Consider the following 14,500-nt stretch of genomic DNA (forward strand, 5'->3'; position numbering starts at 1 on the left):
TTCCAGTGACCAGTATGAAAGAGAGCGATAACGCCAAATTTAACAAGTCCGCTCCCCATTCACACCTCAGATCTTGTAACAATAACAAGTCACATAATACCGGAGAGGGAAAATGGCTAATTCGGCCCAATTTGGACATTTTCACTTAGGGGTGTACTCACATTTGGTGCCAGCGGTTTAGACATTAATGGCCGTGTGTTGAGTTATTTTGAGGGGACAGCAAATTTACACTGTTAAACAAGCTGTACACTCACTACTTTACATTGTAGCAAAGTGTCGTTTCTTCAGTGTCGTCGCATGAAAAGATAATATGTACAAAAATATGAGGGATGTACTCACTCTTGTGAGATATAGATATATACACATACATACATATATATACACATATACATACATACACACACACACACAAATCATTTCCCTGCAGAATCCTTTGCTCTATGGTAAAGAAGAGAGGAGGTGAAATTTGTAATCCTGTCCTTGGGTGAAAACGTTGTTTCTCCACAGATACATTAGAATAAGCACTATCACAAGTGCTAGGACAAGTGTAAATCTAATATAAAGGGATTAAAAAAAAAAAAAGCCCGAACAGAAATTAATGCAGCTGCCCCTTCAAAGGGTTTGTAAACTGCTATTGTATTACTACTATAGAGTAAATATCTACTAATAATGAAGTATACAACTTCATGGTTAGCAATGGACTGAGATTTAGCCCACAAAGTAGAAACAGTGCTGTCAGTCTCCCAACCCAGTACAACAAAAGAGAAATATTCCATTAATTGTGTAAAACAGCAAGTACCCAGATGTTGGTCAATTTACAGCAAACAATTACTCCTTATGCTCACTGGACAATCACCCACACATAAAAAGAATGATTTTATTGAGGAGCCACAATCAACGCAAATATGTTGACAACAGTCATTTGACACTCACTAACACATACTCTTCCTTATTCCTTTAAAAAGTCAAACTATTAACAGGTTACCACCAGTCACAGAAACAGACATTTCACACATATTTACCTCTTGTCTCCTATCACAACTGACACCTTAACAGATTACTACCATAAGCAGGGTAACTAAAAATAGCACCTAACCCTAGAAAAATAACCACAACGTAGAATTTTAGATTTACAGGTCTTTAAGCAGAAGTGCAAAAGATTAATCCCAGCATCTTAGTGCTGCAGTGGCAAACATTGTATACTAAATCTTACATTAAGAAGATCCATATTTGCCACCTGATATGCTGCAGATCCCAGTACTTTTTGAGGTAGTCCTTTCACGGTGCACTCCAGAAGACTCTAAAGTAAGCAAATACCCATGAAAATACAAACATTCCCATTAAACACACAAATCCCCTGCTGTACTCAACCATTGCCATGTACTTACCAAGCACTTTTCCACCTGAAGAGAATCTGAAAGGATTATGTTTTTCAAAGTTTGCAGCAAGCAGGTCAACACCTCTGAGCCTTGCCGTTCTTTCTTACTACCTAAAAAGGATATACAATATAAACACAAGTTTTAGGTTGGATTCAAATTCTTGTGTTAACTGTACACATGCAAATTGGTATTTAGATACCCAAAGTAAACTTTGAAAGGAACCACAATTTTCCCCAACTCCAAAAAAATAAAAAGAAGGCATTTCTTAATCTGTAGAACAAAATCACCATTCCAAGTAAAGCACTGGCAGAATTCTAGGAGAGAATTTCTCAACCTTTCAATTACTCTTGATTTATAAATGCCAGGAAGATGCAATCTAGTTTACATGTAAGAAAAAGGACTCCTTAAAGTGGAACTTCTCTCCCAATTGAGATTGATTCTTTTTAATCCTCATGCTGCTGGCAAATTAGTAAATAAATAGGAAAGTAGAGGTTTCCTTTTTTTGTTACTTCAAATCTCATACATCCCAGGAGTCTTCAGGGATGGGAGGAGTTCTCAGTTAAGCTAAGGGCAGATGGATTGCAGGACGTAAATGTTACATGAATCATTTGCCCTTACTCAAGATGGCCACTGCTAGAAATGCTAGGAGGGTTGTTTTTTTAAAGTAATTTCTCAACAAAATAAAGCGTGGAGACAGATAGATGGATTAAAAATAAAATAGTTTTTGGTTTGTGGTGCTCAGATGCAGTGTAGATCTTTAACATTGAAGGATCCTTCCCTTTCAGTAAAACATTTTAATTGGAAGAAACACAATTCCCAATCCCCCCCCATAATTGTTGCACATTTAATTTACCTGTCTCCATAGCTGCCTTTACAAACTCGATCATGTCTTTCCACACAGTATAAAGCACAGCGCCTAGAAAAGAAAAAATGTCAGTGTACAAAAAGGTGGTTAAAACTTGCCATAAACTTCCATGATTCTTGGGTGCAGGGGCCTGTGCAGCAGAGCCTTTTAGCCCCTACCGCAATGCATTAGCAAGGCTTACCTGAAGCTTCCTTTCCAATGGTAATAAATCCATCTTGAACTGCACTCAGCAAAGTGCTGGCATGTTTACTGAAGAAAGAGGAGCTGCTGATCAATGGATGCTGGAGAGGCTCTACAGAACAGTATATACAAGTTGACCTGATTATTAATGTATTCACAATACAGTATATTGTACAACAAAGGGATTTATAACCTACCTAAACTGAGCACAATTTTGTGCTTACTGGCAAACTGCACAACTTCTGGACCCAGGAGGAAATGAAGCATCATCTCTATACCCAGAAGATGAACAGATGTAAATGCTACAGATGCCAAGAGACTTGAGTTCAAGTTCATTTTTGGAGTCATTGGAGTGACTGGATTGCCAAAGGACACATTTCCTGCAAGTCAAAAAGTATAAATGTGTTAATCCTCCATGATTAAGCCCATTAGTGTAACATGTCAGAGGGATGGCACCATTTGAATAAGCTTGTTGGCTGAATAAAGTGATGCCTGTCAGAAAGCTGCACACCAATGTCATATTTATACCAAGCTTTATGTGAAGGAGTGACCAAGCCAGCAGGTTGTAGAGTGCTTCACATTTCTGGTATTGAACACACTAATCAAGCTATAGCTATTTTGAAAAGTTTGTCAATCTATATAAAGGCAATCTTAAGCCTTTTTGTGACTGCCTTCAGCTCCAACATTTCTATCAACCAAAACTACATAGGCCAGGTAAATTATGCTTGAAGTTAGTTAATCCACTAGGACAGAAATATGGGTTCTTCTACTGAGGACCACCCCCCCCCCCCCCATAGGTCCAGGTTCCAGAGCGATCATTAACTAGTGTGACCAGGATTAAAATCTGGAATAACCATACAAGAGTTCAGTTATTTCAGACTTTGGTTGCTATACGATTGCTTTACTAGAGGGTCATTGATCTGGAACAATCTATTGTGATGCAAACCTTCATCCCACGCCTTTAAAACTAAGCAGTAATTCCTTTACTCACTCGCAGCCTCACTTTTATTGTACAGTCTTAGACTAGTACACAATTTGCAATTCAAGATGCAGAGACAGGCATGCACCAACACACTACATATATGGCCATATGGACACCTGACCATCACACCTTTATGAGCTTGCTATGCATCCCATTTCAAAACCCTGGACATTTGGAGTTGCCCCCTCCTCTGATTTGAGTGTGTCTGTGGAAACATATGCACATTTGGCCAAGAGTGCATTTGTGAAGTCGGGTACTAATGCTGGTTAAGACATGGCTCAAACTTATTCCACAAGGTATTCAGTAGGATGGAGGTTTAGGGCTCTGTGCTGGCCACTTATGGTTTAGTGACCAAACCATGTCTTTATGAAGTTGGCTTTGAGTACCGTGGCACAGTCATCGTGAAACGGAACAAGGGCCATCTCCAAACTATTAGGAACCAAGTACATTTGTCAAAGTAAAAGTTCAGAAATGGGATTCAATTTCACAGCTACAGGGCTCAGAGTGTGAAGGAATGTGATGAACACTTGTGAATTAAGCAAAATGTCTATTTTTCTAATGTCTGTTTCTCTATACATGTACATATCTTCCTTACTCAAAATGGCCGTTACTAGATACTCCCCACCACCGACAATGGAATGCGAGAAAAAGATGGAGCATTGGCACAGTGCCTTCAAAAGAAGATAACATTCATGAACTGGAAGGGGACCACCTTACAACGGACCTGACTAATCAGAAAGCTGCAAATAATCAGTATTATGCTAATATTATGCTTATGACGTACTAACATATGACACCGCCTACTAACTATATAATATACTGTCCATTAGAAATAAAAGTAGTATCATTTACCTGAACAATGTGTCAGTCTATGATATCCACGTGCATGCACCCTAATTACCTATTTAATCAGATCCAGCAGCAAGAAATCTATTTTGAACCTGATTGAGGTTTTGTAACCTTTACAAGAGCATGACCTTAGTAGTGCTCAGTTCTGAGCAATTCCAGGTCCATTTCCTATAAAAGGCGGGTGAACCCGAGATCACCAGGTCCTCTCATCTTACTGAACAAGTCTCTGGTCCGCCAATGCACCATGTTAAAACGGTCACCTCACAACAATGCTTCAATGGTATTTGTGACCTTCCAACTTAGACCAGAGTATAAGAATTCTGCAATACACTAAGTCGGTTCACACTAAGGCGACGCGACGACTCCTTACTACTACGGGGGCGACTTGTGCATTACCATGCACCACGACTTCGGTACAACTTGCAGGGACTTCATATAATTGAAGTCAATGCAAGTCGCCTCCAGGTCGTCCCGAAGTAGCACAGGACCCTTTTTCTAAGTCGGAGCGACTTGTGTCGCACCTATTAGAACGGGTCCTGTAGCGGTCAATGGACCGCGACTTGTCAGGCTGACAAGTCACCTGACAAGTTGCGCTAGTGTGGACCGGCTCTAATACCCGTGCAGAAGTTTGTTTACACACATCTACATAAATAGCACCCTGTTCAGTGGAAATCAAAACACTTCTTTGTACCACATCATACCTGAGTGAAGAGCACTATAAGTGTGTAAAAATTTAAAGAATAAAATATGGCATTGTCCCTGAATCTTAGTTTGGTAGACACAGAAAACCATTATATTAAATTAAAATGTGCTGTAAAGAATGTTTTCAAAAATATATTTTAATTGTTATCAATGTACTTATCCAGAATGCCCTTCCATCAGGGTGGCGTGTGATTGGCCCCAATTTATTCTGCAGCAGGACAATGACCCAAAACATACAGCCAATGTCATTAAGACATACATTAATTACACTTCAGTATAAACAACAAGGCGTCCTGGAAGTAAATGGTTTGGCCCCCAGAGAGCCCTGATCTCAACATAGTCTGTCTGGGATTACATACAGACAGAACAATTTTAAGACAGTCTACATCCAGAGAAGATCTGTGGTTCGTTCTCCAAGATGTTTGGAACAACCTACATGCAGAGTTCCTTCAAAAACAGCGTGCAAGTGTACCTAGAAGAATTGATGCGGTTTTGAAGGCAAAGGATGGCCACACCAAATATGGCTAGAACACCCATGATCAAATTGTAATGAAGAAATCACACTATACCTTTCTGTATGGGTGTAGAGGCAACCGGGTTAGCAGAACGTAGTTGATGTACCTGGGGTGAAGCTGCATCCACGCATAAAGCACTTTGAATCAAAGGTAAACAAACCTGCAGACAAAACAAACAACCTTTACAATTTGTCAATGATACTTTTAACTAAAGCCCCGTACACACGTACCGATCGTCGGCCGAACGATCGGCCGTCTTTTGTCCAGGGCTGTCGTGTCTGTTGAAAACTGCAAAAGACTGCACACGAATTTTGTTGGCCAACAACTGCCGACTGCAGAAGTGATGTCATGTGATGGTTAACTTTCCGTGTGTTTTTTCTTTTCTGAGCATGCCCAGTCCTGCAAATCTGCTGTCTGTCGGTCGAAATCTGTACTGACTGGCGAACAATCGGCCGTTCTGGTGTTGGCCAACAAAAATTTTAACGACAGATTCTGTTCGGCCGAAAATGCGCTGTCGGAAGCATCATACTAACAAGCCTACAAACGGCCGACAATCGGTACGTGTGTACGGGCCTTAAGTTCCGGTTCACATTTCTGCTATGCGGGAAGGCTGCGAATATACAGCGTGTTCCCGCATCGCATCCGCTCCCCTGGTCCTACAAACTGTATGGCTGAAATTGCACTGCACAGAGATCACATGCAATTTTAGGAGCAGTGCGCTCCAAATTACATGCGCTCTCTGATCGCAGAAATGTGAAACGGCACTCAAGGTACTTATTTTAAAATAGCACACAGAAAATCTGACACACCAACTTTTAAAAACATTTAAAATAAAGCCAACAAACCCATAGAAGGGAATATAGTAATACCTGTTCAAAGTGAATTGGTAGCTGAGATCCAAGACGCATCAAGAGATACCACCACACTTCTACTTTAGTCAGAGCCAGAGCTTCTGTTCTAACATGGATAGAACTCAACGGCTGCATTAGAAGTTTTAGTCTCTTTGAACTGCACAAAATGTCTGTGGACACATAAGGCCATTGCTTGTTAAGGACGATATCATTATTGGTGTGTATTGCATATACATGCATATGTATTTAATATATACACCACAACTTAAACTGTAAACTAAGGACTGTACTTTGAAAAAAAAAAAAAATAGGCATTAGCTTAAATTCATAAATAGGCCAAAACACTTAAGTGCAGCCTACTTGGTATTTGGCATAGAACCAAGCAACTGCCTAATACTTTACAACAAACTTTACATGCAAGATTTCCATTTTGCTAAAGTAAATGACTTAACAGTTTCAGGGTAATATGAATAAATATCACAAAAGAGAAGAGGAGCAAAGAAAAATGAAACACACCAACATTACATATCCATTTAAAGCAATAAAATGTACCTGGATTTAGCGCAAAGTTATCAATGAGACTCTTCCAGGCAATAAATGCAATCTTTTTGATTGCAGGGGATCCATTTCGAAAACCTAACTCTTCAAGTTGCAGCAAGGAATTAATAAAGCTGCCGCTGCGATGCAATGTCTGCAAAAGGCATCAAACCATTTGTGAGAAAACAGGAAAGGGCCCACAAAATCATATATAATCATAATACAACAAATAATATGGATACTGTAAAGTTACCTTGCCAAGCAGCTTGACGAACAAAGGCCACAATTTCAAAACGTAGGTCTCATTTTTGCTACTAAATAGCTTGTTGAGTTCTCCAATAATTTTCTAAGGCAGAGGAAAGAATACATTCAAATTTCTACTGGGGTTAAAGGGGTTGTAAAGTCAGAAAGTTTATCCTAATGCATTAACATGAAAAACCTGTGTGCAGCAGCCCCCAAATACTTAACTGAGCCCCTCCCCATCCAGCGATGTCCACGAGTGCCTCAGACATCCATGACTCATTAACCCGATTGGCTGACACAGCAGGGGCATCATTGGCTCCCGCTGCTGTCAAACTTAGCTAATCAGGAGAGGGGGGCGACCGGTAGCTCCATGTCAATGGGTACACGGAGCTGCAGCTCAGCTCGGGTGCCCCCCATAGCAAGCTGCTTGCTGTGGGAGGCATTAACAGGAGGGAGGGGCCAGGAGCTCCAGCCAGGGACCCAAGACTGCTATAAAACATTCCCAATAAAAAAAAAAAAAGTAAATTAAAAAAAGGTTTTCATCATTTTAGGCCCATATGTATTCTGAAAACATTTTTGGTAAAAAAAAAAAAAAAAAAAAAAATTCCAATAAGTGTATATTGATTGGTTTGCACAAAAGTTATCACGCCTAAAAACTAGGGGAAAGATTTATGAAATTTTTACTCTTTTTCTCTTACTAGTATTGGCAGCGATCGTTAGCGGGACTGCGACATTAAGGCGGACAGATTAGACACATGACATTTATGACACTTGGGGGGACCAGTGACATTACTACAGTAATCAGTGCTAAAAATATGCAACTGACTAACAGGAAAGCGGTTAACACCAAGGGTGATGAAAGGTTTAAAATGTGTGCCTATGGGGTGCTTTCTAACTATGTGGGGGGATGGGCTCACTGGATGAATACGGAGACCTGTGTTCCTAAAAAGGAATTCTCTTTCCAAGTTCATTGTGTGGCCATCAATCTTCTTTGGAGACCTTACGTTAAAGCAGAACGCTGGGCAATTTATAACTATGCAGTGGGGCTGTGCCCGCACTGCATGGGTTAACTTGCTGGTTTTGGTTTAGGGGTTTGGAGAGCTGAGATATACTCACCTAATCCTCCCAGAACAAGACCCATCCCTTTGGCTCACCCCCCCCCCCCCCCGGTCCAAAAGTATTGTGCGGTGGACTGTTCCCAACGTCATCACACCCATAGACCAGCTCTGGACGTGAAGATGTCAGGAACAGTCCACTGCTGGACGTGAGGGAGCACCATTTTCCAGAGGGCCAAGTATAGGCGCTGTGTTCACCAAAACAGAAAGCAAGCAGTTAACCCCATGCAGTGTGGGCATAGCCCCACTGCATGGGGGAGAAAAAAAAAAAAAAAAAAATGTTCGGATTAGCCTTTAAATATTTTTCTCCCAATGCTAACCACCCTTTGGAAAATGTGTAAATTGCAGCCATATCCCCTCTTAAGCACCTCTTTCACCAAAGAGAATACATTTTAACTACATTAGCTCTTTGGACAAGTATAGTATGTCCAAAGGGAGAAAGGTTAAGCACAATCTCATGACTGCAGTAGCACCGTTTTCCTCAGCTGACTCCCAGCTGTAAAGTGAAAATGATCCAGGTAGCTCTATAGCCCACTCACCTTCACAGTGCAACTGAACTATTTATTCCAACCTCTACATTTATGAACAAGAACATTTCATGAAAGCATGCAAAAATCACAATGGCATTTTTTGCCTGTTGTTGTGCCACATGCATAGGGCATCTCTATACAAGAGCGATGTAGCTTATGCTCCTTTTTGAGCTTTGCACAAAAAAAAAAAAAAAAAAAAAAAAAAAAAACACATTTTTGCAGTGTTTTGGGTGCCATTAACGATGAAATGCACTGCAAGCGAGATACTTTTTGTGCGTTTTGTAAATGTATGCAAAAATCTGGAAGTTTTGCACACCTCAAACGCTTTAGTGTGAATGCAGACTTACAGAAAGAGTAGGCACACCTAGAGGTGGCTGCACATCCCTCACACGTTCTCTAGAATACGCTAGAGTTCCCAAACCCAAAATCACACTAAAGACGCAATATGCAAAAGGTGGAAAAAAAAATTAATTGCTTCAGCAGAGAAAGGGTTATAGCATTGTATCCAACATAGTAGAACGGGAACTGAAAATTCCATTTTTTTTTTTTAAGGTGCGAGTTTGTTTGCATCCTGTTACTGCCAAGTTGTAATACCCAGAGTCAGAAGTAAAAGGGTTAAATACCACTAACTTACAAGCATGCACCGCAGTCTATGTAGATATACTTACAGAGGTCATGAGCTGTTCTGTTAAGGCTGCCACCTCCTGCTGCTTCTGAAGCAAGAGTGGCACGCCAAGTTCTAATGCGGTTGCGGCTCTTAATCGAACCTTTGGTGCAGAGTGAACCACCAATGGGATAATAATCTTCGCCCATCGGACTGCCTCATCTGTCATCTGAGCAGGTGTCTGCTCCACCAGTCTAGGGGAAAAAAAAAAATTAGATTTCAGTTTTCTTTTAAAGAGACCTTAGATAAACTTGCAAAATTATAATTTAAAACCTAAAAGTTCAGATTCTCTTAACTGATCTTAAAACAATGCTAAAGTATCTTGCTCAGAATAGCTACCGGGAGACCCGAGCAACCAGCCGGCACGTCCGCTGGCTGGTTGGAGTCCCAATCAAAGCCGGATTAGGCTTTGATCGAGTCCCCCTATGTAGTAACTCGGAATTGGTGTGATGACGTCACGTCGAGGTTACTCAGCGGGTAGAGGCACCGAATTAAAAAAAAAAAAAAAAAAAAAAAAAAAGTGTTCAGTATTCAAAAATGCAGATTTCAGCATTTTGAATACATTGAAGTGTAGTGGAGGGGTCTGGGGTCTTTTAGACCCCAGATTCTTCGATAAAGAGTACCTGTCACTGCCTATTACTGTCACAAGGGATGTTTACATTGCTTGTGACAGCAATACAAGTGATCAGATTTTATTGACCATAGATTTGTCGCCATTCCAGTGTGCACAATTTTAAACCGTAACAGGTTAGGTATTCATTTACTTGGCGTGACATCTTTTCACGATATACCAAAAAAAAATATGGGCGTTTGAAAGACCGCTGCGCAAATACCGCGTGACAAAAAATATTGCAACGACCGCCATTTTATTCTTCAGAGTCTTTGCTAAAAAAAAAAAAAAAAAAAAAATGTATATAATGTTTGGGGGTTCCAAGTAATTTTCTAGCTAAAAATACAGATTTTAACTTGTAAACATGTGTCAGAAATGGGCTTGGTCCAGAAGTGGTTAAAAGCGTCTCCACGCACACAGCCACGTCATTCATAGGAATCTGAATGAAAAAACTACAAGACCTATCTTCCACCACAGCAGATGGCTTGTAGTTCTATGGACTGCGAGGATGGCGATGACACCCTCGTAGTTCATTTGTTCGTCCTCAAGCTTTGTAATCGAAAGCCTGTATCGAGATGAAAGCAGAAAGCTGACTGTGCAGGTGCCTGACATTGCACCCGTGAGCCACAAATCACAGGTGCAATGCTCTGCATCCTGCTGAGGAAATAATAATCAAAAACGCACGTTTAACTGAAAAATAAAAGGGAATTTTTTTTTTTTTTTTTTTTAAAAGGTGAACTTTTACTTTACATTTTCCAAAATTATAAACACCCCTTTGATCAATTTTTTTCTTACTTTATAACAACGTTTAGTGCTTCATAAGCAATGACAACTGACTGCACATCTTTATTTAATATGTTTTCTAATGTAGAAAGTATTGACGGTACCTGAAAAACAAGAAAAACTATGTCAACATTTAAATTACACAGCAGGTTTAAACAAGTTATCAAATTCTGGGGGTATGAATTTGCAGGCAGGATTATAAAGGAATCACTAAAGAAACTCTGAGGGGACTGAAAAAAAAAAAAAAAATGGTATTTTGGTACTTACCATAACATCCATTTCTCTGAGTTCAATGGACACAGAGCTCCATAAATCACTACTATATTATATACTAGTTATATTCTTATATCATCATGTTTTTACATTTGAGACCAAGATGTATTGTACTACCATGCATACCAACATGTAGGTTATTTATATGCATATATGTATTGTAAGACCTCCAACTGAGTTTGCCATTTCAAGCATTTCAAGGCACACAATGGTATTCATTTTTATACCTTCTGCAACTTTTTGTAATAAAGGTTACTCTTTCCATTTATTCATCTTTTTTTTTTTATTTCTAGCCACATGTACCCACCTCATTTAAAGTCCCTCGGGCCAATTTTTCTTTCTAAATCACTACTGGGTTTTTATTGCCTCCTCCAGGAGTAGGGCTAGGCATAACAAAAAAACCTGGCTATGCCCATGGGCCATCCTCAGCTGGTATATAAACCCCCTCTCTGCTCTAGGTAATCAGTTGAGTATCAAGCAGTATTAGAAGTACCAGAACTCCATAGGAGGGGTGGGTGCTGTGTCCATCGATGAACTGAGAAAAGGATTTTACGGTAGGACAAAAATCACAGCTTCATATCAAAGCAGTGTCAGCATGAGGGGTGGGAAAAAACACAGCTATAAAAATATTCCCAAAAGAAAAGGCTAAACCAGGAGCTCAACCATGAACAACTGGAGCTCACTTACCAGAAAAAAACACCCTCAAGAGGCAGGACTCTGCCACAGCGACCTGCAAAACATTGCGGCCAAAGGCATCAGCAGATGCAAAAATATCCACCTTGTAGAACTTGAACCTGTGTACAGTTGCCCAGGTGGCCGCTTTGCAAACCTGGACCATTGACGCCTCATGATAGAAGGCCCAGGAGGCACTAAGCGCCCTTGTGGAATGCGCCTTAACAGGGAAAGAATGGACCTGACCCTTAATTGAATAGGCCTGCACCACTGTCTAATCCATCTGGAAATGGTGACGGCAGATGCAGCCTGCCCCTTACAAGGGCCATCCGTGAGGATAAACAAGAAATCTGATTTCCTAATATAATAGACTCAGTCACCATCAAGTAAACCCTGATGGCTCAAACCACATCAAAAGAATGCAAGGATAGGACATAACGAAGGCAACACAATGTCTTCATTTAAGTGTAACCCCGAAACGACCTCAGGAAGGCACGACTGACTGACAGTGACGTAGCACCACTTTGTCCCTGTGAACCACCAGGTAAGGTGACCGACAGAACAAACGCAGCCAGTTCAGAGACCCTGTGTGCAGAAGTAATAGCTACCAAAAAAGCCACTTTCTGTGACAAGGTAAGCACAGGAATTTCACGAATGTTCTCAAAGGGCGGTCTTTGACCGACAGCACTAGGTTAAGGTCCCATGGAGGCAGCAGGGACCGCACCAGCGGGGCCAGATGGCAAACCCCCTGCACAAAAGTGTGAACCAAGGAATTTGCAGTCAACGACCTTTGGAAGAAGAATGCCAAAGCTGAAATCTGGCCCTCCAGTAGACGCGATACTAAAAATGAACAGGGGGGAAACCCTCCTAGAGACTCACACCAATATAAGATTTCCAAACTCGATGGTAAATCTTCCGAGAAATACATTTCCTAGCTTTCAGCTATTCCGACAACCCCCTTTCCCGTTCAACCCCTGGCTTTCAATAGCAAGGCCGTTAAAGTCAGCGACCGTAAAGCAGGATGGAAGATCGGCCCTTGAGACGCCAAAGGGCATCAACTACCAGTCTTACCAGGCCCGTAACAGGACCGACGAGGCCAGTCTGGAGCTACCAGAATTGCTGGAATCCCTTCTACCTCGATTCTGCGCAGAAGTTGTATTGGAGGAAAGGCATAAAATCAGATATCTACCCTAGGGGGCCACCAGAGCGTCTGCCAGAGAATCCAGAGACCTCACAATGAATCTCAGAACCTTCCAGGTTGAGACGAAAGGCCAACAGGTCTACATCAGGGGTCCCCCACCGGAAACATAGTTGTTGAAACACTTCCAGGTGAAGGGACCAGTCGCCTGGGCACAGAGGCTGATGACTGAGGTAGTCCGCCTGCCAATTTTCCACCCCTGGAATGTGCACAGCAAAGTGCGCTGAACAAAGCGTTCTGCCCACCTTAGAACACTGGCCACTTCTTTGGCCGCTAGGTGATTGATATATGCCACGACCGTAGCATTGTCCGATTGAATCCTCACCGGACACCCCTGCAGAGGATCCATCCACTGGGACAGGCATAACCCGATTGCTCAAATTTCCTGAATGTTGATCGCCAGACTGGATTCCTCCCTGGACCAGAACCTGCGTGCTGCTGCCGTGCCCAGGACCCCTCCCCACCAGGACAGGCTGGTGTCCGTGGAAGCCACTGTCTAGAACAGGGGGAGAAAGGACTTCCCTTGTCGAAGCGCCGGGGGGGGGGGGGGGGAGCAGAGCCACCACAGCAGAGATCCTCTCGCACCCCAACTCTACAGGATCAACTTATGCAGAGACTGGGGATCCTTGTCCCATTTGGTTAGAATCTCCTTTTCAAGAGTCTGGTATGGAACTGTGCAAAAAGGAACAGCATCGAAGGTGGAATCCATCAGGCCCAGCACTTGCATGCACGTTCTGACAGACAACTGACGGTTGGACAACAGGAGCCGAATCGCATGTTGCAATTTTAAGAGTTTTGAATCCAGAGTCAGCCCCAGGAAGTCCAACCTGAGTGCTCACTGTGATGTCCAGAACCTCCTGCAGGACAGCGGATCGTCCAGGTACCGCAGTACCAAAATCCCCGTCTGTCTGAGCAAGGCTAGTACCGGAGCCAACACCTTCGTGAATACCCGAGGAGCAGAAGCAGGACCGAAGGGTAACACCACAAATTGACAGTGCTCCTCGCCTATAGCAAAACGTAGAAAACGCTGATGCCCGATTTATTTCGGGACACGAAGGCAAGCGTCCTTGACGTCGATGGAGGCCAGAAAGTCTCCTTGCTGAAAAGAAGCCGCAACCGTACAGATGGATTCCATTCTGAATTTATGAACCCGCACAAAGTGGATTGGGCAAATTTTCACCTCCTTCCTGGGTACCGTAAAGAGGTTTGAATAAAACCCCTCAAACCATTCTGACAGTGGAACCAGGACTAATACCCCTTGATAACAATTCCTGCACTGCTCCCAGAAGACCGTGAAGTCAATCGGCAGACAGACTCAGATTGGAGGGGAAGGATTGAAATTCGATCTTGTAGCCTGACCGAATCAACTCGAACACCCACTTGTCCTGGATAAACAAGTTCCATGGGTCCGGAAAGAACCAACCCTACCACTATAAAACGGGTGAGGGCGTCCCTTCAGGCGGAGGAGGGCTTGTCCGCGGGATCGGAAGAACCTGCTTTGGATTTACCACCCCTGGGTCTCTTGGAACCCTCTGAGAAGAACAAGAAGATT

General features: G+C 42.2%; 1 protein-coding gene across 1 annotated transcript in view; it reads right to left on the reverse strand.

Annotated features, from left to right (window-relative positions):
- RIF1 (replication timing regulatory factor 1) overlaps nt 1–14,500 on the reverse strand; it is a 68,748-nt gene that overhangs the window by 36,970 nt on the left and 17,278 nt on the right. The window contains exons 6-16 of the mRNA XM_082262409.1: nt 10,818–10,909; nt 9,417–9,606; nt 7,114–7,206; nt 6,876–7,014; nt 6,342–6,493; nt 5,527–5,632; nt 2,622–2,804; nt 2,426–2,536; nt 2,233–2,295; nt 1,389–1,489; nt 1,214–1,300 (exon numbers count right to left, since the gene is read on the reverse strand). Coding sequence (XP_082118535.1) covers nt 1,214–1,300; nt 1,389–1,489; nt 2,233–2,295; nt 2,426–2,536; nt 2,622–2,804; nt 5,527–5,632; nt 6,342–6,493; nt 6,876–7,014; nt 7,114–7,206; nt 9,417–9,606; nt 10,818–10,909 — 1,317 coding nt within the window. The remainder of the gene's footprint in view (nt 1–1,213; nt 1,301–1,388; nt 1,490–2,232; nt 2,296–2,425; nt 2,537–2,621; nt 2,805–5,526; nt 5,633–6,341; nt 6,494–6,875; nt 7,015–7,113; nt 7,207–9,416; nt 9,607–10,817; nt 10,910–14,500) is intronic.

This window comes from Pelophylax lessonae (genome assembly GCF_965119305.1).
Source record: "Pelophylax lessonae genome assembly, chromosome: 6".
Lineage (NCBI taxonomy): Eukaryota > Metazoa > Chordata > Amphibia > Anura > Ranidae > Pelophylax > Pelophylax lessonae.